At 45.6% G+C, this 25,821-nt stretch overlaps 2 protein-coding genes across 3 annotated transcripts in view; both read right to left on the reverse strand.

Annotated features, from left to right (window-relative positions):
• Positions 1 to 2,542: 2,542 nt before the first annotated feature.
• Positions 2,543 to 19,681, reverse strand: LOC127970132 (polyribonucleotide nucleotidyltransferase 1, mitochondrial). Of its 2 annotated transcripts, none has more exons than XM_052572419.1 (28): positions 19,478 to 19,681; positions 19,295 to 19,355; positions 18,952 to 19,026; positions 18,763 to 18,868; positions 17,021 to 17,070; positions 16,427 to 16,490; positions 16,297 to 16,344; positions 16,110 to 16,223; positions 15,852 to 16,038; positions 15,482 to 15,533; positions 14,760 to 14,817; positions 14,591 to 14,687; positions 14,318 to 14,420; positions 14,162 to 14,232; positions 13,565 to 13,601; positions 13,425 to 13,491; positions 13,254 to 13,343; positions 13,123 to 13,176; positions 10,636 to 10,745; positions 10,495 to 10,566; positions 9,826 to 9,889; positions 9,668 to 9,751; positions 9,508 to 9,591; positions 9,317 to 9,423; positions 5,135 to 5,187; positions 3,171 to 3,249; positions 3,047 to 3,094; positions 2,543 to 2,972 (listed from the first exon to the last, which is right to left on the reverse strand). In XM_052572419.1, exons 1-28 carry the CDS (start codon positions 19,597 to 19,599, stop codon positions 2,823 to 2,825), a joined length of 2,307 nt encoding a protein of 768 aa, XP_052428379.1. In that variant the 5' UTR covers positions 19,600 to 19,681; the 3' UTR covers positions 2,543 to 2,822. The 2 variants fall into 2 exon arrangements, with proteins under 2 accessions (XP_052428379.1, XP_052428378.1); XM_052572418.1 differs by having other exon boundaries at positions 5,135 to 5,190; positions 19,478 to 19,680.
• A 3,537-nt stretch (positions 19,682 to 23,218) lies between these two features.
• Positions 23,219 to 25,821, reverse strand: part of cfap36 (cilia and flagella associated protein 36) — a 12,527-nt gene continuing 9,924 nt past the window's right edge. Inside the window, exon 10 of the mRNA XM_052573078.1 lies at positions 23,219 to 24,207. Within this exon, the coding sequence (XP_052429038.1) occupies positions 24,124 to 24,207 (84 nt within the window). The 3' untranslated portion in view covers positions 23,219 to 24,123. The remainder of the gene's footprint in view (positions 24,208 to 25,821) is intronic.

The raw sequence follows: 25,821 nt of genomic DNA on the forward strand, positions 1-25,821 counted from the left end.
ATACGTATCTTTAAAGGGGGGGGGGGGGGTGAAATGCTCATTTTCACTCAATCTCCTGTTAATCTTGAGTACCTATAGAGTAGTACTGCATCCTTCATAACTCCAAAAAGCCTTTAGTCTTATTACATTCATAAGAGAAAAATAGTCGTGTAGCCGATTTTTTTCCCCGGAAAAACACGACTCAACGTGTGGGCGGAGCTAAAGAATCACGAGCGCCAGTAGGCTTTTGCGTTGAGAGCGTTTGGAAGCTGTGACATTACCGTGAGGGAAAAAACATCCAAAACAAACCACGGTTTACAGTCAGATTCAGCAGTTTATTTATGATCCAGAATCAGATCCCGAGGCTGAAACTGAACGAGAGCAGCAGCAGCAACGACGTCTCTATGTGGTATGTACATATTTGCTTATGTAACCCCTCTCTCCCGTGTCCTTTCTGACTCTCCTCGCACTCGCTCTGAGCGGGGCTCGAACCCGGGTGTCCTCTAACAAGGAGGCTAAATGGCTACAGCCACTAGCGTCTGTTGTTAGTGCGTCTTTTGAGATCAGGGAGGTTTACCCAAGGGGCAAGGAACTCGACCGGAAGTTGAAGTCGGGTGGGGGCTGCCATCTTTTAGCAGAACTTCAATTGCGTTAGCATTCCCATTGACTCACATTCATTTTGGCGTCACTTTGACAGCGAATAACTTTACATCTGAGGCGTTTAAAGACTCTGTTTGTCCATTATTTATTTCTAAAGATACACGACAATGTATAAAGGGCTCCATTACCTTCTATGTTACATTATGGCCCCGTATAAACAGTTTTTGTAAAAAATAGGCTAACGATTGCGTCATAACCACTCGGCTCTCTGTCGCATTACCGTACAGACAGGAGGAGAAGCTCGCAGGCAATTAACTTAATATGGCGTACTGGCGTTACATTTTAAAATACTATACAAAATAATTAATCAGTATACTTACTCCTGCTCACTCACGGCAAACTCCCCGCTCAAGCTCGCCGTCTCTGCAAGATTAACGATGGCAGTTTGCACGCACAGCTACTAGAAGATTTACATCTGTCAGACAGGTTGCTGACGTCGTCAAGCTTCGTTTGAGTCTGAGCGTCAGAAACGGAAGTGCTAAAAAACGCTAAAACTGGGCTTCACTTGTCTCAATTGAGTTCCAATGGGGTCGCTGTGTCCATTTCTTTTACTGTCTATGGGTTTACCTGCACAGCACTAACTCGCTGGCCTCCGTTACACTTAGCGGTTTTGGAAAATGACTAAGTTCCACTTTATGTCGTCTTTTTTTTTCTTTAAAGGTGTACAAGGTTTACTTGATGTGCTTACGCGCCGATAGCTAAGTTAACAACACAGAGATATTTGAAGCAGTTTTACTCACCGCCTGCGGTTCCAACACACGATCGTGACCCTTTTCCGTTGGGACTGCATTATCCTTAAGAAATAAACGATGTGCAAATCCGGCGTCAAACTGGGCCTTGTTTGTAAAACAAGCATCTTCGAAATGCAGGGAACAAACACAAACACTTGCACAACTCCGTTGATGCTCTGTAAAAATAAACTCCATCCACTGGTCCCTTAATGCGGTTTCTCTTTTGGTAATCTGTGCAGGGTTGTCTTGCCCTGGCAACCAAAAACACACTTCTTTTGTGACATTTGGTGACGCTCTCGCTCTGATCAGTGAAGTCTGTTGTGCTCTCAGTGCTCTGCTATACGGGAGCGCGCTCTTCCGGCAGAAGTGCCTCAGGACCCATATAAGGAAATTCCGCTCCATCTAACGTCACACAGAGCCATACTCGAAAAAAACTTTCCCAAACTTGTGACAAACCGGAAGGAGTATTTTTGGAAAAAGAAATACTCCTTCAAACGTACAACTTAATTTTTGAAACTTTGTCCATGTTTAGCATGGGAATCCAACTCTTTAACAGTGTAAAAAACTCTGTATGCATGAAATAGAATTTCACCCCCCCTTTAACACCTTGGGGACTCCCTTCCTGAGATCTTACTGAACACCGGTGAAGTGTCCTCAAGACCAGCCAATCATACAGATACTTCACTACGTGTATTCCTCTCGTTCTCAGAGGGGAAAGGGCCGGGTCCACACATTTTCGTGAATGTGTGCGGTGCCAGTGCTAGCCCAAACGGCATCACCCTGAACTGATACGCTATGCCTTCAAACGCCAATCTCAGAAAGCGTTAGGGACAGCGCCTCGTCAGGTTCATGGTCACCCCCCATCACACCGAACGAATAATCAGCGAAGCGAGTCCCCACGGGGTTACCGCCAGGTCCAGACACCATTCTCCAAAGGGAACAATGGTTCGTTTGTGGTTACAGAGGTTTTATTTGTACTAAAACCATGGTTAATATTGATAAGGGAATATCCAGATATCAGAGTACTATTATTATTGGACTGTAGTGACTGTACTATAGAGCACAACGGTGAGGTCCAGTATTTAATTATAATGTCCTTTAAAGACAGATAGTGTGCAGTAATGTACGATATGATAATACACGTTTCCGTATGCGTCACAAACAACGTTAGGTCTGATTTCAGCTCATTTATTAATATAAATATACATTGTTAAATTGTACTTGGCAGATTGAAGGACACAACCCATAAACATGAGGACGATCAGCACAGAATCCCATGATGCTTTGCAAAGAACACCTTCAGTTGTTTGGTCATTTTCTCTTTTCTACAAAATCTGCATGACTATGAACACATTCACACTGGTTCTGTGTCACGCAGAAGCTCAAGCGGTTTCAGTGAGGACAATGTGTGTAATAATAGCATTTATTATAAAAGACAGTGTGTGAGGAGCTCTATGAGTCGGGGCTCTGCTCTCCGGACGCTCCTATAGAGATGCTGTGTCTGTCGCTCAGACTCCTCACCGCCGCCGCCGCTGGAGACTGAAGCACCTTACGAGACAGCCTCATCCTGCCGTCGGTGGGGTCACGGCCGAAGTACTTGACCTGAGAGAACAGAACACATTCATGAAGACCCCTGAGAGCTCAGAGAACACACACTGCGTCTGCTTCCACTGCACCTGGATCTGCTGGCCGACCTCCAGGCCCAGAGCGCTGGGGTGCTTGATCTGGAACACACACACACACACACGAGGTTCAGAACCGGAGCAGAGCGGGGTCAGAGGTCAGAGGTCAGGTGCTCACCCGCTTGTGGTCCAGCTGGGAGTTGTGCAGGAGCACAGCGCTCATGTTGGGATAGAGCTTCACCATCACACCGATGTCCCTGGAACACACACTCACATTAACACACACCACTCAATAAGTCTTCATGAGATCAACAGTGTTCGGTGCCATACAAATTTCATAATTCTTGTCACCCGTGGCAATATCAAAAAAGCTAATACTAAATTAAAACAAACACAACTCGAGCTCAACAAACAGTCAGCGATTAACAATAAGAAACTAATTACAAGCGACAGGCCAAAAAAACTACAGTAGAGCAAATAAGAAATGCTACATACATTGTATGAATCTATAAAAACACTGTAACTTAAACAGAGTCAAGTGTTTGTAAAGTGCTTTTCAAGTGTCTGTACTTTCAGTGTTTGTCTTGAGAAAACTTTACTTCTCAACATCCCAGAGCATTATATTGTACTTTTTACTGCACTACGTTTCATGTTAAATATCATTTAATATTTAATTAGAAAAGTGCACTCAGTAAAAGTACTACATATTAAAGTTTATTGAGTATTAAATGTAACAACAACAACAACAAAAAAACACTTATTTATGAAATGTAGTGCAGTAAAAAGTACAACATTATGCTTTGGAATGGAATGAAGTAAAAGAAAAACAGTCTGATAAAGTACAGACACTTTTTAATTTACTTCAGTAAACTGCTAGTTCTTCACTAATGTCAGCCTCTGATTTAATATATATATTTTTATTAAAGTTACAAAAGTGCTTTAGTCAAAAGCAGTGAGAGATTTAGCTAAACATGACAGACAGCAGGAATATTAGAGTCTTAGAGCTGCAGGTTCAGTACTCCCTCGCTCTAGGAGCAGTATTAGGAGCAGTATATAGCCAAATTAGTTATCTTTCACTGCGGATCACATTAACAACTTAAAATCACTTGCAATACATTGAAATTAATGCAAACCATAGGTTTTTGTGACCACATAGTGCAGTGTGTCACCGCAACAGAGGTTATTTCTTTAGAGGTGTCTTTTTCTTCAGTAGAACGGTTAAGAAGATATTAAGCTGAAATGGTGCTCCTTGGTGATTCATACACAGCTGTCCAGGAACTCAAAATGAATTCCCATGGCTCCTGATGATATACTGAGGATCTATGATGTGAGGTCTTTATTATTAGTGTTTTATTACCGTAATTATAAGTATGTTTGCACTATGTCTGAACCTTCTGTACTGGAAGCTCCTGACACCAAGACAAACTCCATGTGTGTGTGTGTGTGTGTGTGAACACCCTTGGTAATAAAGCTCTTTCTGATTGTGATTATGTAAATTAACTAGCGAACTGAAACACTTCATTAAATAAAACTGTTGGAAATAACCATTTTGTTGAAAAATAATAGCATTTCCCCATTTGTCATTTGTCTGAAGCTCTGGATCATAGGTAATAATTTTGTAAATAATGTTTGGTTTCTTAAACAGACTGATTGTTTTGCTTCATAAAACCTCAATAAAAAAAAAACCTTTTTGACTTTCCATCTGTTCATTTACTAACCGCTTGATTTCTAAAAAAAAAAAAACAACACTAGCTTGCTCTATTCTATCTGTTTTCTTTATTTATTATGATTAAAAAGCCCTTGCTATCTTGTTCTGTGTTAAGCTAACTGAGACTAGTTATAGCACTTGTGTATCATTGCTCTTTTGTTGATTTTGATTGCTTCTATTGTCCTCATTTGTAAAAAGCGTCTGCTTAATATTTAAAAGTAATGTATTAATTTTGTGTTGCCTTTTTTTATTCTCATAGACAGGTAGCTGCTTACTTAATTCTATAAATCACCAAGAAGAATGGTTTCAGCTAAAAAGCTTTTTTCTTGGGACTCTATATCGGATGACCTGAGAGGCAGTTTATTAGCAGCAAGAGTCTTCAGCTCTATCTGAAGGATGAAGTTTGGAGATGTGTGGTGCTGGCTAGACTCCACCTGATCTCTGTGATGGTGGCTGTGTACACGGCTCCGAACTCCAGCTGCTGCTCCTGCTGCAAAACAGAAGACAGGCGTTAGAGTCTGACCCTGAGACTTCAACAGAGTCTGACCCCGAGACCACATCAGAGTCTGACCCCGAGACCCCATCAGAGTCTGACCCCAAGACTTCTCCAGAGTCTGACCCCGAGACTTCACCAGAGTCTGACCCCGAGACTTCACCGGAGTCTGACCCCGAGACTTCACCAGAGTCTGACCCCGAGACTTCACCAGAGTCTGACCCCGAGACTTCACCGGAGTCTGACCCCGAGACTTCACCAGAGTCTGACTCCGAGACTTCAACAGAGTCTGATCCCGAGACTTCACCAGAGCCTGACCCTGAGACTTCACCAGAGTTGAACCCCGAGACTTCACCAGAGTCTGACCCCGAGACTTCACCAGAGCCTGATCCCGAGACTTCACCAGAGCCTGACCCCGAGACTTCACCAGAGTCTGACCCCGAGACTTCACCAGAGTCTGACCCCGAGACTTCACCAGAGCCTGACCCCGAGACTTCACCAGAGTTGAACCCCGAGACTTCACCAGAGTCTGAACCCGAGACTTCATCAGAGTCTGATCCCGAGACTTCAACAGAGTCTGACCCCGAGACTTCACCAGAGTTGAACCCCGAGACTTCATCAGAATCTGACCCCGAGACTTCACCAGAGTCTGACTCCGAGACTTCACCAGAGTCTGAACCCGAGACTTCACCAGAGCCTGACCCCGAGACTTCACCAGAGTCTGACCCCGAGACTTCACCGGAGTCTGACCCCGAGACTTCACCAGAGTTGAACCCCGAGACTTCACCAGAGTCTGACTCCGAGACTTCACCAGAGTCTGACCCCGAGACTTCAGAGTCTGACCCCGAGACTTCACCAGAGTCTGACCCCGAGACTTCACCAGAGTCTGACCCCGAGACTTCACCAGAGTCTGACCCCGAGACTTCACCAGAGTCTGACCCTGAGACTTCACCAGAGTTGAACCCCGAGACTTCACCAGAGTCTGACCCCGAGACTTCACCGGAGTCTGATCCCGAGACTTCACCGGAGTCTGATCCCGAGACTTCACCAGAGTCTGATCCCGAGACTTCAGAGTCTGACCCCGAGACTTCACCAGAGTCTGACCCCGAGACTTCACCAGAGTCTGACCCCGAGACTTCAGAGTCTGATCCCGAGACTTCAGAGTCTGACCCCGAGACTTCACCAGAGTCTGATCGAGACTTCACCAGAGTCTTACCCCGAGACTTCACCAGAGTCTGACCCCGAGACTTCACCAGAGTCTGATCCCGAGACTTCAGAGTCTGACCCCGAGACTTCACCAGAGTCTGACCCCGAGACTTCACCAGAGTCTGACCCCGAGACTTCACCAGAGTCTGATCCCGAGACTTCAGAGTCTGACCCCGAGACTTCACCAGAGTCTGACCCCGAGACTTCACCAGAGTCTGACCCCGAGACTTCACCAGAGTCTGACCCCGAGACTTCAGAGTCTGATCCCGAGACTTCAGAGTCTGACCCCGAGACTTCACCAGAGTCTGACCCCGAGACTTCACCAGAGTTGAACCCCGAGACTTCATCAGAATCTGACCCCGAGACTTCACCAGAGTCTGACTCCGAGACTTCACCAGAGTCTGACCCCGAGACTTCACCAGAGTCTGACCCCGAGACTTCAGAGTCTGATCCCGAGACTTCAGAGTCTGACCCCGAGACTTCACCAGAGTCTGACCCCGAGACCCCATCAGAATCTGACCCCGAGACTTCACCGGAGTCTGATCCCGAGACTTCACCAGAGTCTGAACCCGAGACTTCATCAGAGTCTGATCCCGAGACTTCAACAGAGTCTGACCCCGAGACTTCACCAGAGTTGAACCCCGAGACTTCATCAGAATCTGACCCCGAGACTTCACCAGAGTCTGACTCCGAGACTTCACCAGAGTCTGAACCCGAGACTTCACCAGAGCCTGACCCCGAGACTTCACCAGAGTCTGACCCCGAGACTTCACCGGAGTCTGACCCCGAGACTTCACCAGAGTTGAACCCCGAGACTTCACCAGAGTCTGACTCCGAGACTTCACCAGAGTCTGACCCCGAGACTTCAGAGTCTGACCCCGAGACTTCACCAGAGTCTGACCCCGAGACTTCACCAGAGTCTGACCCCGAGACTTCACCAGAGTCTGACCCCGAGACTTCATCAGAATCTGACCCCGAGACTTCACCAGAGTCTGACTCCGAGACTTCACCAGAGTCTGACCCCGAGACTTCACCAGAGTCTGATCCCGAGACTTCACCAGAGTCTGATCCCGAGACTTCAGAGTCTGACCCCGAGACCCCGAGACTTCACCAGAGTCTGACCCCGAGACTTCACCAGAGTCTGACCCCGAGACTTCACCAGAGTCTGACCCCGAGACTTCAGAGTCTGATCCCGAGACTTCAGAGTCTGACCCCGAGACTTCACCAGAGTCTGACCCCGAGACTTCACCAGAGTTGAACCCCGAGACTTCATCAGAATCTGACCCCGAGACTTCACCAGAGTCTGACTCCGAGACTTCACCAGAGTCTGACCCCGAGACTTCACCAGAGTCTGACCCCGAGACTTCACCAGAGTCTGACCCCGAGACTTCACCAGAGTCTGACCCCGAGACTTCACCAGAGTCTGACCCCGAGACTTCAGAGTCTGATCCCGAGACTTCAGAGTCTGACCCCGAGACTTCACCAGAGTCTGACCCCGAGACTTCACCAGAGTTGAACCCCGAGACTTCATCAGAATCTGACCCCGAGACTTCACCAGAGTCTGACTCCGAGACTTCACCAGAGTCTGACCCCGAGACTTCACCAGAGTCTGACCCCGAGACTTCAGAGTCTGATCCCGAGACTTCAGAGTCTGACCCCGAGACTTCACCAGAGTCTGACCCCGAGACCCCATCAGAATCTGACCCCGAGACTTCACCGGAGTCTGATCCCGAGACTTCACCAGAGTCTGAACCCGAGACTTCATCAGAGTCTGATCCCGAGACTTCAACAGAGTCTGACCCCGAGACTTCACCAGAGTTGAACCCCGAGACTTCATCAGAATCTGACCCCGAGACTTCACCAGAGTCTGACTCCGAGACTTCACCAGAGTCTGAACCCGAGACTTCACCAGAGCCTGACCCCGAGACTTCACCAGAGTCTGACCCCGAGACTTCACCGGAGTCTGACCCCGAGACTTCACCGGAGTCTGACCCCGAGACTTCACCAGAGTTGAACCCCGAGACTTCACCAGAGTCTGACTCCGAGACTTCACCAGAGTCTGACCCCGAGACTTCAGAGTCTGACCCCGAGACTTCACCAGAGTCTGACCCCGAGACTTCACCAGAGTCTGACCCCGAGACTTCACCAGAGTCTGACCCCGAGACTTCACCAGAGTCTGACCCTGAGACTTCACCAGAGTTGAACCCCGAGACTTCACCAGAGTCTGACCCCGAGACTTCACCAGAGTCTGATCCCGAGACTTCACCAGAGTCTGATCCCGAGACTTCAGAGTCTGACCCCGAGACTTCACCAGAGTCTGACCCCGAGACTTCACCAGAGTCTGACCCCGAGACTTCACCAGAGTCTGACCCCGAGACTTCAGAGTCTGATCCCGAGACTTCAGAGTCTGACCCCGAGACTTCACCAGAGTCTGATCGAGACTTCACCAGAGTCTTACCCCGAGACTTCACCAGAGTCTGACCCCGAGACTTCACCAGAGTCTGATCCCGAGACTTCAGAGTCTGACCCCGAGACTTCACCAGAGTCTGACCCCGAGACTTCACCAGAGTCTGACCCCGAGACTTCAGAGTCTGATCCCGAGACTTCAGAGTCTGACCCCGAGACTTCACCAGAGTCTGACCCCGAGACCCCATCAGAATCTGACCCCGAGACTTCACCGGAGTCTGATCCCGAGACTTCACCAGAGTCTGATCCCGAGACTTCACCAGAGTCTGATCCCGAGACTTCACCAGAGTCTGATCCCGAGACTTCACCAGAGTCTGATCCCGAGACTTCACCAGAGTCTGATCCCGAGACTTCACCAGAGTCTGATCCCGAGACTTCACCAGAGTCTGATCCCGAGACTTCACCAGAGTCTGACCCCGTGACTTCACCAGAGTCTGATCATCACACTCACATCATCTCTGCAGACGGATCGGATCCACTCCTGCGCTTCACTCATGGCCCCGGGTGTCGGAGCAAACACAGAGAACGTCTCCTCGTCCACCTGAGAGATGGTCACACCTGCCAGAGAGCAAGAGCAGAGCTTCATCACACACACTGAACTGACACACACACACACTGACACACACAGACACACACACAGACCTGTCTGAGCCTGCAGTCTGCGCAGATTGAATCCTCCTGGACCCACGAACAGAGCTCGTCTAGATAGAGGCACTTTGATGTTCTCTGTGGAGACAAGCTCAGGTCAGGATCAGAAAAACAGAAAAGCAGCAGAAACCACACAAGAAGGAAATCATCATACCAACGAGCGGGCCGTTCTCTTTCCTGGAGCTCCTGGCTTTAGAGATGACCTTGTTCATGATGCCTAAAATCTCCCGTTTGGCCACTGAAAGGAAACAGCAAGCGTCAGGTCACACACTCGTGGTGTAGGTCAGGAGATGCTTGAGGAGTGACCAGTACCTGTGGCCTGCTGTATGGCCTCCATCACGATCTTCAGAGGAAGCCCCTGGACTTTAACATCAGCCTGTGGGAGACACCAACATCTCACCATACAAGAACAGCACTACTGGATATTTATTGACAAAGACAAATGAAGAATTTCGTAAATTTTAAAGTTAAATTATTCTATCTAGTGCACTTTGAGTTAAAAATGAAGAGCTGAAAGCCATGTGTCTTTAAGAAGACTTGAGTGGGGATATTGTGAATGTGGACTGTGTTTAAACCACTTGCTGACTGCAATTCATACTGCACTTTCATCTTTAATTTAGAAGTTAATACTACAAATCTAGTGAAACCCTGTGATCATCTGCTGTGAAAATAAAGCAGAACTGTTGTCTGGTGTGTTCTTAAACACACACTAAACTCACAGCATGTCAAATAAAGAAGTTGACTGCATTATTCAGTGATGACACAGAAAACACCAGATCACAGGCTGATCATCTGAACCAAGTGTGTGCTTCACTTTGAGTTCGAATCATCACCAAAACAAACAGATTTTAAAAACTACACTTCTTGTCCAGAAGACCTTTTGTTTCATGTGACCATGATGATATGGAGACATCTGGATGGTGATAATATGGTTCTCTCTCTTGTGAACACACACAGACGGAGCACAGGAGTGTGTGTTACCTGCAGAGCCGTGATCCCTTTACTGCTGCCTGCCATCTTGAAGTCCATGTCTCCGTTGTAGTCCTCTATTCCCTTGATTAGAGAGCAGAGGAATGAACACACGCTCAGCTAACGCTCGAAAACAGATGCTGGAGCACCTACCAGGATATCAGTCAGGAGTCTGTAGTCCTGGATCTCTGACGCTTTCTCAGGATGGGCTTTAGATATGAGGCCGATGGCGACTCCGGCCACAGCCGAGGAGATGGGCACGCCTGGACACAAACACCTGCTCGTCATCACATGGGCCGAAGCAGGACATCTTTTACACATTCTGGAAGGGACTGACTCCCATGCTGTGCATCACGTAGGGAAAGTTGATGGATGACTGGCTGTCTTAGATTTTGTTAGTTTCTTTACAAGTTTACTTAGTATCTTCCTTAGCCAGAATGGTTGTTCTGCACGCTTGGTAAACAAACTACAGCTAGTCCAAAATGCAGCAGCAAGAGTTGTTACTAGAACCAGGAAGTATGACCATATTAGCCCGGTCCTGTCCACACTGCACTGGCTCCCTATCAAACATCGTATAGATTTTAAAATATTGCTTACTACTTATAAAGCCCTGAATGGTTTAGCACCTCAGTATTTGAATGAGCTCCTTTTACATTATACTCCTCTACGTCCGCTACGTTCTCAAAACTCAGGCAATTTGATAATACCTAGAATATCAAAATCAACTGCGGGCGCCAGATCCTTTTCCTATTTGGCGCCTAAACTCTGGAATAACCTACCTAACATTGTTCGGGAGGCAGACACACTCTTGCAGTTTAAATCTAGATTAAAGACCCATCTCTTTAACCTGGCTTACACATAACATACTAATATGCTTTTAATATCCAAATCCGTTAAAGGATTTTTAGGCTGCATTAATTAGGTAAACTGGAACCGGAAACACTTCCCACAACACCCGATGTACTTTCTACATCATTAGAAGAATGGCATCTAGGCTAATATTTGTCTGTTCCTCTCTTATTCCGAGGTCACCGTAGCCACCAGATCCAGTCTGTGTCCAGATCAGAGGGTCACTGCAGTCGCCCGGATCCAGTACGTATCCAGACCAGATGGTGGATCAGCACCTAGAAAGGACCTCTACATCCCTGAAAGACAGCGGAGACCAGGACAACTAGAGCCCAGATACAGATCCCCTGTAAAGACCTTGTCTCAGAGGAGCACCAGGACAAGACCACAGGAAACAGATGATTCTTCTGCACAATCTGACTTTGCTGCAGCCTGGAATTGAACTACTGGTTTCGTCTGGTCAGAGGAGAACTGACCCCAACTGAGCCTGGTTTCTCCCAAGGTTTTTTCTCCATTCTGTCACCGATGGAGTTTCGGTTCCTTGCCGCTGTCGCCTCTGGCTTGCTTAGTTGGGGTCACTTCATCTACAGCGATATCATTGACTTGATTGCAAATAAATGCACAGACACTATTTAAACTGAACAGAGATGACATCACTGAATTCAATGATGAACTGCCTTTAACTATCATTTTGCATTATTGAGACACTGTTTTCCAAATGAATGTTGTTCAGTGCTTTGACGCAATGTATTTTGTTTAAAGCACTATATAAATAAAGGTGATTGATGAATTACCTTATTTCATTTGAATTAAATTTCCAAGTTGCTCTTGTGTGCCAATCTTTATTAAGTTCTCTGTTGTTCCTGCTCTATATCAAGCTGTGTTAGACAGAGGTTTCCACACACTCCACAGCACTTCTTCAGGTTCTGGCTCCATTAGCAGTGTAATTCTGTTAGATCCTTGCTCTGCTTCTGACACAATCTCTCTCAGTGATCTAATCTGATGACTCTCTGCTCATTAAATCCTCTGCTGCTCCGGTCTCTCATGGTGTTCCCCAGGGCTCTGTTCTGGGTCCTTTACTCTTCATCATCTACATGCTTCCTTTAGGTAACATTTCAACTTCCACTGCAATACAGATGACACCCAGCTCTAACTCAACTCTCCTTTTCCCACCAACTCCTTATCAGCTTGTATACATGATAGAAATGTGTGGATGACCGGTAACTTTCTCAGACTCAACTCTGATAAACAGATCTACCTCTTGTTGGTTCATTGCTTGGATCTTGGTTTGACCTTCCACTGTTAAAACTCCACTGCAGCTAGGGTTCTGCTTGCTTTACTCAAGTTACTCTCGTCCTACACACACTTCATTGTGTTCATGGTCTCGCCGCTCATATATTTCTGATCTGATTCACATTCACTCTCCAGTCCTCTCACTACCGGTCAGCTGTTGATTCCTCAGCATCGTTCGGTGGACGAGTGTTTTATAGATCTGCCTCACGCTCTGGAATTATATTCCCAAACACATTCTTGATCTTTCTTCATTACAGGATTTCAAAGCCCACCCTAAATCATCTCCTTCTCGTTTCTCTGATCTTATTCATGCCAGATATTTTGTGTTCATCTGCGGTCATGTTGATCTGTTTTGATATTGTAAAGCGATCTTGTGTTTGCAGGAAGGTGCTGCTATATATAATAAAGGTATTATTCTTATTAAAGTGCACTACTGACGGATGTGTTCAGGCAAACAGCTGAGGGCAGCAGAAGGACAGTTCTGCGGTCACATGAGGATACCTGCATCCATGAGCGCCAGACTGCCGCCGCACACCGAGGCCATGGAGGACGATCCTGTGGACACAGAACAGAGACAGAGCGTGAGCTCAGGAGTCCAGCTCCTCAGACGCCGAGCGCAGGGAGACACGCACCGTTGGACTCCAGCACCTCAGACGTGACACGGATGGTGAAGGGGAAATCTGGAGGAACCACGGGCCTCAGCGCCTTCTCCGCCAGCGCCCCTGAACACACACACACACACACACACACACATGAGACCGCGCCAGCACTCGGAGGGGACGGAGATGAGCTCTCACACTCACCGTGACCCAGCTCTCGCCGGTTGATTCCTCCCACCTTCCCGATCTCATTGGTGGCATACGGAGGAAACTGAAAGAAGCGCTCAGTGAATGAAGCAGAACTGTACAGTCAGAGCGAAACATGCAGAGTAAACCTCACTCACCTCATAGTGCAGCATGAAGTTCTTGTCTTTGACTCCACTAGAAGAAAACAAACAGTCAAACCTGCACTAGACAACACTTACAGTTCACTTCACTTCCACCAGTGTCAAGACCGGCCGGACTGACCACTGCCTTACCTTCCTCTACAGAGGAGGACTCTCTACTGTATTAATGATGATGTGATCTGAAGAGACAGATGTGTGTGCCTCCTGACATCACACATACTGGGCCAGAGATATCATCAGAACGATTTTGATTAAATGTAAGAACCTGACATAAGAGGATGTATGACAATACACTTTTATAATACTAACACATCTCTGGCTTTTTTATTTATTTTAGGGTTTTAATCCGAGAGAACACACTTGTTTATTGTATTATGACATTAATTATGCTACATACTGTATGCATTCTACTCTATAACCTGAACACATATATTAATGTGTGTGTATTTGTGTTTGTCCATAATGATGTTGTAGTTGAGGGCATTTGTAGTGTATAGGTATAGAGCTCAAGCATTCCCTCAGCATGATCTAAACCTCATACGAGCTGACGAGTGTGTGTGTGTATATGTGTGTGTGTGTGGACCGCCCACTGACCTGAGCGCGGTGGTGATCACGTCTGTCTTCATGCTGGACTCCAGCGAGTCGAAGGTGACGGAGCACAGCACCTGTTCAGACGAGCATCAGAACACACATGAAGCAGAAGAGAGACACATCAGATGAAGACGACAGAGAGAGAGAGCGAGCGCTGACCTGTGTCTGACCCCTCTGAAACAGAGCCGAGCCGTGGAGCGGCTTGAACACGTCCACCTCACAGGAAATACTGCGCAGAGACGTCAGATCTCTGCCGTCACAGCTGTCACATGAACACAGTGCTGTCAGAACGATCCTCACACTGACACTTCAGAAACACACATCCTGATTCTGTTCACTCTGAGATAGAGCAGTGTGAGCCTGACGTGTGTGTGACACAGAACGGTTCATTAATCCACACGCTCTGGCTGAGTTCTGATGAGTGTGAGTTACCGTCTGTATTCATTGAGAACCAGGTTCCTGAAGACCTCTCTGGAGACGCTGTTGAAGGCCTCCACCACCTCGAACGATTCGGACTGAGGGAAGCGCTCTAGAGACGCCACACACAGCAGTTACACACCGCACACACACAAACTCATAACGGCTGAGGAACAACACACACCTCTGATGCGCTCCTCTGACTCCAGACGGATCTTATTAATCGCCTCGTCTCTCGAGATCTGGGAAAACACACACACTTAAAGAAGCTGTTCACACACAACTCAAGACTAGATGATATGTATGCCATCCAGGATCAGGAGGAGTGTGTGTCTTCATCAGGTTTGGAGAAATGCAGCACTGCATCGGTGTCTCATCAGTGGATGCTCTGCAGTGAATGGGTGCCGTCAGAATGAGAGTCTGATAAAAACATCCCAATAATCCACAGCACTCCAGTCCATCAGTGAACATCTGGAGAAGACGAAAGATGAAACACATCCAGCATTAAGATGATTTTAACTCAAACACATAGAGTCTATAATCCAGAATAACACTTCCTCCAGTGAAAAAGTGTTCTGGTCTGAATCAGGAGAGAAATCTGCACAGATCAAGCAGCGATTAAACAGATCTGTGAGAGACAACAGCAGATGCACGTCTTCACTGGAGGAAGTGTTATTATGGATTATAGACTCTATGTGTTTGAGTTAAAATCATCTTAATGCTGGATGTGTTTCAGGTTTTGTCTTCTCCAGATGTTCACTGATGGACTGGAGTGCTGTGGATTATTGGGATGTTTTTATCAGGTGTTATGTGAAACACACTCATCCTGATGTGGTTTGAGCCGAGGGTGAGCACAGCTTCTGTTCCTGTCAGAGACGCAGGTGCCGGTGTGACGCTGACACGCACCTTGTCATGTGTGAAGTCTGTAAATACAGCGTAGATCTTCTCAGACGCCAGCCTGAGGAGACAACAGCCAATCACAGGCTCACACAGAGGTCATGAGGAACACACAGCACAGGATTATGAAGAAAACCTAGCTCATATCTGTCACAGATGAATGAAGAAGAGTTAAGATGTCACAGAGTGTGTGTGTGTGAGATTGTGTGTGAGAGTGTGTGTGTGTGCGTGTGTGTGTGAGTGTATGTATATGTGTGTCTGTCTCTGTGTGCGTGTGAGTGTCTGTGTGTGTGTGTGTGTGAGTGTGTGTGTGTGTGTGTGTGTGTGTGTGTAGGAGAGTGTGTGTGTGTGTGTGTGTGTGTGTGTGTGTGTGTCTCACTGGCGTGTGTAGTCCAGCATCTCGGCGGCGGCGGTGAAGAGTCTGACAGGAGAGCGTTTGCTGATCTTCATCTCTCTGCTCATCTGCTGGAGGGCCTGGATGATCTGCTGCGTGTGCTTGACTCCGAGCTTCACCGCGTGACTGAAGTCCTGCTGGAGGACGTTCTCCGCCGCCGCCTCCATCATCACTACACACACACACAGGGAGTCAGAGCAGGGCATGATGGGTAACGGCCAGCGCTGAGGGGCTCACACTGACCCACGTGACTGGACGGGGCTCCGGCGATCACCAGGTTCAGTTTGCTGCCGCTCATCTCAGAGCGCGTGGGGTTAATGAGGAACTCTCCGTCCACGAGACCCACACGCACCGCTCCTGGAACACAGACAGTGTCACACACACACACACACACACTCGCTGCACTGGTGACAGTGTGACGCTCACTCACCGATGGGTCCGTTCCAGGGGATATCAGACAGAGCCAGAGCCGCAGACGCTGAGAAAGAGTGACAGGGTCAGACACACACACACACATACACTCACACTCACACACACACACAGTGCAGAGATGCTCATACCTCCATTGATGGCCAGAACATCAGGGTCATTGACTCCATCTGCAGCCAGGATATTACACAGCACCTGCAGCACACACACACACACACACACACACACCACTGACTCCATGAGCTGTGTTTCAAACAGGAATATCCCATAAAACCCTTGTGCATGAAAATAATCGCTTTCATTTGTGATTAATGACTTGTGCCTCAGAGGGAGCAGATCTAGAGGTCGATGCTGCAGTCAAGTAAGATACACTTCCACAGAGATACTCTGACCACAGACATCGGTCAGGCTTTTCAGAATGACCCAAACCAGACTGTGAACCAGATCAGTCCACTGCTAGTCGAGTTATATCACGGGACTTTATCAATGTGCTAGAGGAATGTGTTTCCATCGTAGTTTATTATTCTTATTAGAATATTCTTAAATAAGGAGATCTCTTCAGTGATTGGTCCAGTTCATGGCACCGCAGCGTCCTGAATCATCTCTAAGACTCAGATGTTGATAACGGACTTTAAGTTAAGAATGGTTTCACTCTCAGCAGTGTTCTTGATAAACACAGGCCAGATCTCAACAAGAGAAGACAAGAGATCACATGAGCATCACACCTGTGTGTCGTAGAAGTATCCGGCGGGAAACAGCGGCCTGATGGAGCGATCTGCACACACACACACACACAGCATCAGACAGCAGCACTTTACTAACATACGACAGTGTGTGTGTATGTGTGAGAGAAAGAGAAAGAGAGAGAGAGAGAGAGAGAAAGAGTGTATGTGTATGTTTGTGTTGGTGAGTGTGAGACTGAGTGAGTGTGAGTGAGTGAGAGAGTGAGTGAGTGAGTGTGAGTCTGAGTAAGTGTGAGAGTGAGACTGAGTGAGTGTGAGAGTGAGACTGAGTGAGTGTGAGAGTGAGTGAGACTGAGTGACAGTGATTGAGTGAGTGTGAGTATGTGAGTGTGAGAGTGAGCGAGTGTGAGAGTGAGTGAGTGAGTGTGAGTCTGAGTAAGTGTGAGAGTGAGACTGAGTGAGTGTGAGAGTGAGTGAGACTGAGTGACAGTGATTGAGTGAGTGTGAGTATGTGAGTGTGAGAGTGAGCGAGTGTGAGAGTGAGTGAGTGTATGAGAGTGAGTGATTCAGAGTGATTGAGTGAGTGAGTGTGAGAGTGATTGAGTGTGAAAGTGAGTGATTGAGAGATTGAGTGATTGAGAGAGTGAGTGAGTGAGATTGATTGAGTGAGTGAGAGAGTGAGAGAGCGAGTGAGTCTGTGAGAGTGAGTGAGAGAGTGATTGAGTGAGTGAGTGTGAGAGAGTGTGAGATTGTGAGAGTGAGTGTGAGAGTGATTGAGAGAGTGAGAGTGATTGAGTGAGTGTGAGTATGTGAGTGTGAGAGTGAGCGAGTGTATGAGAGTGAGTGATTCAGAGTGATTGAGTGAGTGAGTGTGAGAGTGATTGAGTGTGAGAGTGAGTGATTGAGAGAGTGAGTGATTGAGAGAGTGAGTGAGTGAGTGAGATTGAGTGAGTGAGAGAGTGAGAGAGCGAGTGAGTCTGTGAGAGTGTGAGAGTGAGTGATTGAGAGAGTGAGTGATTGAGAGAGTGAGTGAGTGAGTGAGATTGAGTGAGTGAGAGAGTGAGAGAGCGAGTGAGTCTGTGAGAGTGAGTGAGAGAGTGATTGAGTGAGTGAGTGTGAGAGAGTGTGAGATTGTGAGAGTGAGTGTGAGAGTGATTGAGAGAGTGAGAGTGATTGAGTGAGTGAGTGTGAGTGAGAGAGTGAGTGAGTGTGAGTGAGTGAGTGAGTGAGTGAGTGAGAGAGAGTGTGTGAGTGATTGATTGAGTGAATCTGAGAGTGAGTGTGAGAATGAGTGTGAGAGTGAGTGAGAGAGTGAGTGTGCGTGAGTGAGTGAGTGTTAGTGAGTGAGTGAGTGAGTGACTGACTGACTGACTGAGTGTGAGTGTGTGTGAGTGAGTGATTGAGTGAATCTGAGAGTGAGTGTGAGAGTGAGTAAGTGAGTGTTAGTGAGTGACTGACTGACTGAGTGTGAGAGAGTGAGTGTGTGAGTGATTGAGAGAGTGAGAGTGAGTGAGGGATTGAGTGAGTGTGTGTGTGTATGTGTGTGAGTGAGTGAGTGAGTGAGTGAGTGAGTGCGTGATTGAGTGAATCTGAGAGTGAGTGTGAGGGTGAGTGTGTGAGAGTGAGTTTTAGTGTGTGAGTGAGTGTGAGTGTTAGTGTGTGAGTGAGTGTGTGTGTGTGTGTGTGTGTGTGTGAGTGACTGTGTGTGTGTGTGTGAGTGATCGAGTGAATCTGAGAGTGAGTGTGAGAGTGAGTTTTAGTGTGTGAGTGAGTGAGTGACGCACCGATCAGCCGGCTGGTCAGGATCTCGGAGTCTGTTGTGCCCAGTTCTCGTCTCAGGTAGTTGGTGGGGATTCGTCCTGCAGCCGCTGCTTTCTGTCTGTAATCCACCTGAACACAGAGAGATCACATGACCACTGCCTGCTGTCACACACTCTCACTGAAACACGTGTGTGTGTACAGCTGTCACTCACCACGAGCGGCATGAACTGAGCGGCGGCCGGTTTGGTCTTACTGACCGCGGTCACCATCACTGAAGTCTCACCCAGCTAATAAACACACACACTGATCAGAAGAGAACACACTCCACTGGTTCCAGCAGACTCACAGCACACACACACACACACACACACACACACACACACACAGTCTCTCACTGACACAGTCTCTCACTGACACACTCTCTCTCTCTCTCACACACACACTTTCTCTCACACTCACTCTCTCTCTCTCTCTCTCTCTCTCTCTCACTCACACACTCACACTCACACTCTCACACACTCACACACACACACACACACACACACACACACACACCTTGACCACCGCACAGCCATCAGCGAAGCGGGCCAGTTTTCCTGTGGAGATCTCCATCCTCCTGCACACAGTAACAGCTTCACACAGTGAGGTACTGATGGCCTGTCATACGCCAGCGGCGCTGTACTATTATCTTTACAGTGTTCTTCTGTTCTGAGCGCTGACTGATGAAGAGTCTCTCACCTGTCCGCTAAACTCACTGCCACTGTCCGCTCGTGAAAGCATCTTACAGCCGCGAGCCGAGCCTTCATCCCCCACCTCCTCATCATCATCATCTTCATCATCATCATCATCATCCCTCTCATCCTAACACACAACGAACATCACAACACACTCACACACACATGCAGCGGACACTGGGCCGCCATGACAGTATGAGAGCGCAGCTACAGCAAGCGCACGTTACAGCGCTGCGTTTCAAAATAAAAGTCGCCACTTTTTTTGTTTTTTTTTGTTTAATACGCGACGCCATTCTCGTTAAACTGTAAAGAAAATATTACAATTATATAAAATGTAATAAAAAATATTTAATAATTTAATATAAACAATATATTTATTAAAATCAAGTCACGTCAAAAGATCAGGACGCTCAGAGGCAGAACCCTCCTAGTCCTTAAATTTGTCTATAGGATTTGTCTATATTTGTTTACAGTGGCCTTTTATTGTGGCCAGCCTAAGGCACACCTGTGCAATAATCATGCTGTCTAATCAGCATCTTGATATGCCACACCTGTGAGGTGGATGGATTATTTTGGTAAAGGAGAAGTGCTCACGAACACAGATTTAGACAGATTTGTGAACAATATTTGAGAGAAAAAAGCCTTTTGTGTACATAGAAAAAGTCTTAGATCTTTGAGTTCAGTTCATGAGAAATTGGGGCAAAAACAAAAGTGTGGAATTTAAAATTGTATTCTGTATAAGTCCCTCTGTGTTCCAGGTAATTAGTTTTAATATGCCTCAGGACCAGTCGCTCAAAGCACTTCATAACAAGAGTGAGAGCATCAAGTCTATTATTGCTCATACTCTCTGCATTAGGCTTTTTTGGGACTGGTATGATAGTGGCTGATTTGAGGCATGGTGGGACAACAGTCTGTGCAAGGGACGGATAAAAAATGTTGGTGAAAACAGAAGCGAGTTTGGACACCTTGACAGATACACCATCCAGGCCAGGCCAGTAGCCTTCCTTGGGATCACAGTTTTCAATTACTATAAGAATGGATTGGAGCACTATACTGCTTTATGTAAAGTTGTTTTGGCAATGGTAGTGCTGGCTAACGGATCAAGGAATCCTCTCTGTGCCAATCACAACAGGCTTGGCCAGATGACCAATCAGAGCAGAGTATGCTTATGGAAGGGAGGGGTTTGCTCCAAACTTGCTTGGAACGAATCTTTAGAAATCATTGGCAAATTAATCTAATATTAAAATGTATATTCTGAGAAAATCACTGTCTTCTGTCCTTAGATGCATTTAAACCTGTTGTAGGGGACTCCAACATAATATTAAAATACCACATAATCTGCCCTTAAAAGTAGCCCAATTCTGCAGGAAACCGTGAACAAGGATGATGCAGAAATTCTGGCAGCCCTTCACACTGTCCTCTATGAAAACAGCAGATCCTCTGTTACAGCCTGGATTGAGTTTGACACATCATTTCTTTCTGAGGACTGTGAAGACAAGCTAGTTGAGTGAGTCTGTGCCAAAACTCAAGGAGAAAGCGAGACCATTAGAGATTTCTCATTCACGGTGCAAGCTCTGTAAACCTTCATTGACAGAAGACATGGCATCATTAGGTTCTGTCATTCAGAAACATGGCTTTTCATACCACTTTCACACCAAGAATACACGTCACACCTCTGTTTATCAGTTTGCACTGGCTTCCAATAGCTGCTCGTATAAAATTCAAGGCATTGATGTTTGCCTACAAAACTACCACTGGCTCTGCACCCATTTACCTAAATGTATTACTTCAGACTTACGTGCCTCTAGAAGCTTGTGTTCTGCAAGTGAACGTCGCTTGATTGTTCATCCCAAAGAAGCACAAAGTCACTTTTAAATTAAATGTTCCCTCCTGGTGGAATGACCTCCTCAACTCAATCCGAGCAGCTGAGTCCTTAGCCATCTTCAAGAATCGGCTTAAAACACATCTCTTCCATCTTTATTTGACCCTTTAACTCTAGCACTCTCTATTCTAATTCTATTTTATCAGTTTTTAATGTAAAAAAAACAACAACAACATCTCTTGGCCCTCGAACACTTACACTGATAGTTTTCTAACTGCTTGTTTTCTTAAAGAAAAAGGTCTCTAACAATATCTTTCCCTATTCTTTTTCTATTATATCTACATGTTTTATTTTTATTTATTGTAAAATGTTCCCATTGCTCAAGTTGTAAAGCATTGTGTTAGCAGCGCAAGGTTGTGGGTTCGATTCCCAGAGAACACGTTAGGGAAAAATGTTAGCCTGAATGCGCTGTGAGTCAGTTTGAATATAAGCGTCTGCTGAATGCATAAATGTATTATATAAATAGCCTAAAATAACCTTGCAATGTGTATTGTGTTAGCCGAGACGTCGAAGCTCTTTGGTTGGTTTTGATTGCTTCTGTTGTCTTAATTTTTTCAGTGGTCAGCACAGCACATATCTGACCTCACGGCCGGTCTACACTGAGGTGGACACTCACTGGGTGCAGTGTCACAGCAGGAAAGACAAGGTGTGGAAGAAGTCATAAGGAGAAGTTCTGCTGGGACTGCAGAACTGAAGCTCCTTCTCTCCTGGTGTGCTGAATATGATCTCCAGTGTCCTCTTACAGTTAACAACACTTACAGTCACTGTATTCTCAGTCATCCCTGCAGGTCTGCACATGGACACCAGTCGCAGTCAGTGTTCATTTAAAACAAGAGAAGCTGCGTATCACTGTAAAGAAAAGACCAAACAAACATGAACAAGGTGCAGTTAACTGAAACATTTGAGCTGTTCATGCTTCTCTCAGACACCTTAATGAACACACCACAGAGAACACGGGGCCAGCCTCTTTTGGTGTTAAAAACTATTGTTAGGATTATAGGGTAAATATTTAAAGGTCCCATGACATGGAAATGTCACTTTATGAGGTTTTTGAACATTAACTGCTCTGTGTGGACAGATGATGACATCACTGAACTCAATGCCTTTTTCCTAATGAATGTTGTTTAGTTGCTTTGACACAATCTGTACTGTAATGTGGAGAGACACAGAGGAGATGAACTGTTGAATAAAGTCGTTATATTTTATTTCTTCTCGTACAATCAGTATTATCGTCACTTCATAACGTTACGGTTGAACCGCTGATGGCAGATGGACTATTCTGAAGATGCTTTCATACTTTCCTGGACCTTGACACTGTTATTAATCTAGCAGTCTATGGGACAGTCTCAAGCCTCCAGGTTTCATCCAGAATATCTTAAATTGTGTTCTGAAGACTTTTACAGGTTTGAAACGACATGGCAGTAAGTGATTAATGACAAAACTGTAATTTTGTGGTGGAGTATCCCTTTAAATACGTTCCTCTCCCTGAACACTTGACTGCACAGACACTATTGTACATGTAGGAGTCATTTATATTCACCCTTTAGATAGGTTCATTCAGCTTTTACTTCTTTTCTCCACTTGAGGTGCACGTCACTGGGAGTCAGGTATATTTCCAGCGGTGCTAATGGGTTAGAGACGCTGAGCAACACACGGCACTGACACACAGCACTTCATTCTTCAGCACTGGGTCAAGTACTGTTTTATGTAAAATACCTTTATAATAAACAGGAACAGCACCCAAAGAGCTAATGCCTGGAGAATGCCTGTTGAGAACATCATGCCATCCACACCTTCACAGTGTAAAACACACACACACACACACACACACACACACACACACTGGTACACACGAACAACACCTTTCTTTCTGATGACTAAAAATGATACTTTATTTGGGAATTTCATAAAACATCTGTCCACACATCATGAAATTACAGAGTAAAATATGAGCATATATGAGTATATGTATAGTATAGTGTCCCAATAATGCATAACAATAACTCAGCACAGAGAAGAAACAGACATGGGGACTGATCATGTGAGGAGATGGACACACGCGTGTGTGTGGTCATGTGAGGAGATGGACACGCGTGTGTGTGATCATGTGAGGAGATGGACACGCGTGTGTGTGATCATGTGAGGAGATGGACACGCGTGTGTGTGTGATCATGTGAGGAGATGGACACGCGTGTGTGTGTGGTCATGTGAGGAGATGGACACGCGTGTGTGTGTGGTCATGTGAAGAGATGGACACGCGTGTGTGTGTGGTCATGTGAGGAGATGGACACGCGTGTGTGTGATCATGTGAGGAGATGGACACGCGTGTGTGTGATCATGTGAGGAGATGGACACGCGTGTGTGTGGTCATGTGAGGAGATGGACACGCGTGTGTGTGATCATGTGAGGAGATGGACACGCGTGTGTGTGTGTGGTCATGTGAGGAGATGGACACGCGTGTGTGTGTGATCATGTGAGGAGATGGACACGCGTGTGTGTGTGATCATGTGAGGAGATGGACACGCGTGTGTGTGATCATGTGAGGAGATGGACACGCGTGTGTGTGATCATGTGAGGAGATGGACACGCGTGTGTGTGATCATGTGAGGAGATGGACACGCGTGTGTGTGGTCATGTCTGTTCTTTACTACAGAAGCTGTGTGAGATCATCTAATGCTGGTGTAGCAGAACTACAGGAACAGAACAGATATCAGTTATGAACACAACGCTGCTGATCCCGCTCTGCTTCAGTGTGCAGATCCTCCGCTTCATTTCTTGATCACTTCTTCTTTCAGCTTCTCGGCCAGATGCTTTCTCTTCTGCAATTTCTTCTTCTCTTCTACAGATATTTCCTTGGAACATGAAAGAAAAGAAATGATTTATTAATTGCTAAATCACGTTCAGATTTGTAATCCTCAAAATGATTCTAAATGTCATTTCTTTTACTACTTGCTCATAATAATCAAATATTAGAAAGAACGGCTGCGTGGAGGTTATATGAACAAATCATCCAAGCACCCAACTCCAAGCCGTTTCTTATATCAGCTACATTTCATTATCATTGATAAATATTATTAAACTGGAAAGAAATGACAGATCCATCTTTTAAATCTGAACTTTTGAGTGTTTAAAGGTATCAGGTGTGAGGAGCACATAGAGATGAGAGCAGAGGACACATTATCTGAATGTGCATCTGTCATTAAACTGAGGCCACACACATCTTCTCGTGCTAACGGAGTACAGACACACGTGTTGGGCAAGCTACTTGGAAAATGTAGTGAGCTAAGCTACCAGTTACTCTACAGTAAATGAAGCTTCACTACACTGAAGCTACCCCCCCGGGAAATGTAGCAAGCACTACTTGGTAAAAAAAAGAGCTTCGCTACTGAAGAGCTATGTGATTCAGAAAGCAGCGAAGCTACGACCAAGCTACTGAGAAATGTAGTTAAACTAGTAGCTTCGCTGGTAACGCTTTAAAATAATGGTCCGTTGTTAATAAGTAACTACGCAGGAAGTAATAGGTAGTACTACATTAACACTTAACTTAATACTATTAACTAATATAGAAGCAAGATTAACTAAGCAGTAAGTAATAGCTCATTTAGGACATAGGTAGTTCCTTATTAGTTATTTGATAATTACTAAAGAAAAATATCGTCATTGAGAACTACTTTGGAACTATGGCCAACTAATGAAGAATAACCAATTAATTACTAATCACAACAGCTACGTCTATAAAGTGAACAATTAGCTTCTTTATGGAAACGTGTATATATATATATATATATATAGCCTATCCATATGATATATTTAATGAGCTCCATTAAGTTCAATGTCTCCAACTCTAATAACTTTAACGTTAGTGATATTATGCTGGGGAGGGCTTCTCTTCAGGAAGTGACAATAAATAATGATGTTCTCTTGTCAAAACATCTTTGCATCCTTCATGAAAACATTGACTGCATTTATAGTGTTAAGCACAAAACAACATCTTCCAGATTACAATGTCTGGTAGAATATCACTAGTTCCTCACAGAAATATATGGCTGTACAGTATGTGTCAGATAATTTTATTGTAAATTACTTGTGAAATCCATGACTCGAGTGTTCAATGTGATCTCATGAGAATACGTGTGTATTTTTACGTTAAATGTGGTTCTATCACACGTATATTTACATACGTTTTCATGCACATAGAAACGTACAATTTAGACGTATTTATAGCAGTAAAACGTACAAATACTTACGTGTTAGCAGCTAAAAAAACTTAAATATTCTAACCTAAAGTGTGAATGTATATGAATTCCCATGTATTAATATTAAAATCGTGGCTTTAATGATTTAAATCTGTTGTATTTAATTGTCATATCAATACATGTTTTTATTAAATTTATTTACAAATCACATCCATTTTATTTGTTTGCTGTACTGCATATCTTTAGAATCCAGATGTTTGCAAGGAACAT

Source organism: Carassius gibelio, chromosome B13 (genome assembly GCF_023724105.1).
Source record: "Carassius gibelio isolate Cgi1373 ecotype wild population from Czech Republic chromosome B13, carGib1.2-hapl.c, whole genome shotgun sequence".
In the NCBI taxonomy this organism is placed as follows: Eukaryota; Metazoa; Chordata; class Actinopteri; order Cypriniformes; family Cyprinidae; genus Carassius; species Carassius gibelio.

Excerpts from the sequence above, each read along its gene's own strand:
- LOC127970132 (XM_052572418.1), bottom strand. The coding sequence starts at position 19,599 with ATGAGAGGGATGATGATGATGATGATGAAGATGATGATGATGAGGAGG. Across the intron at positions 10,746-13,122 it reads TCTGGCGCTCATGGATGCAG|GCGTGCCCATCTCCTCGGCT; the intron begins GTATCCTCATGT and ends GTTTGTGTCCAG. Across the intron at positions 9,424-9,507 it reads CAGACTGCAGGCTCAGACAG|GTGTGACCATCTCTCAGGTG; the intron begins GTCTGTGTGTGT and ends GCTCTCTGGCAG.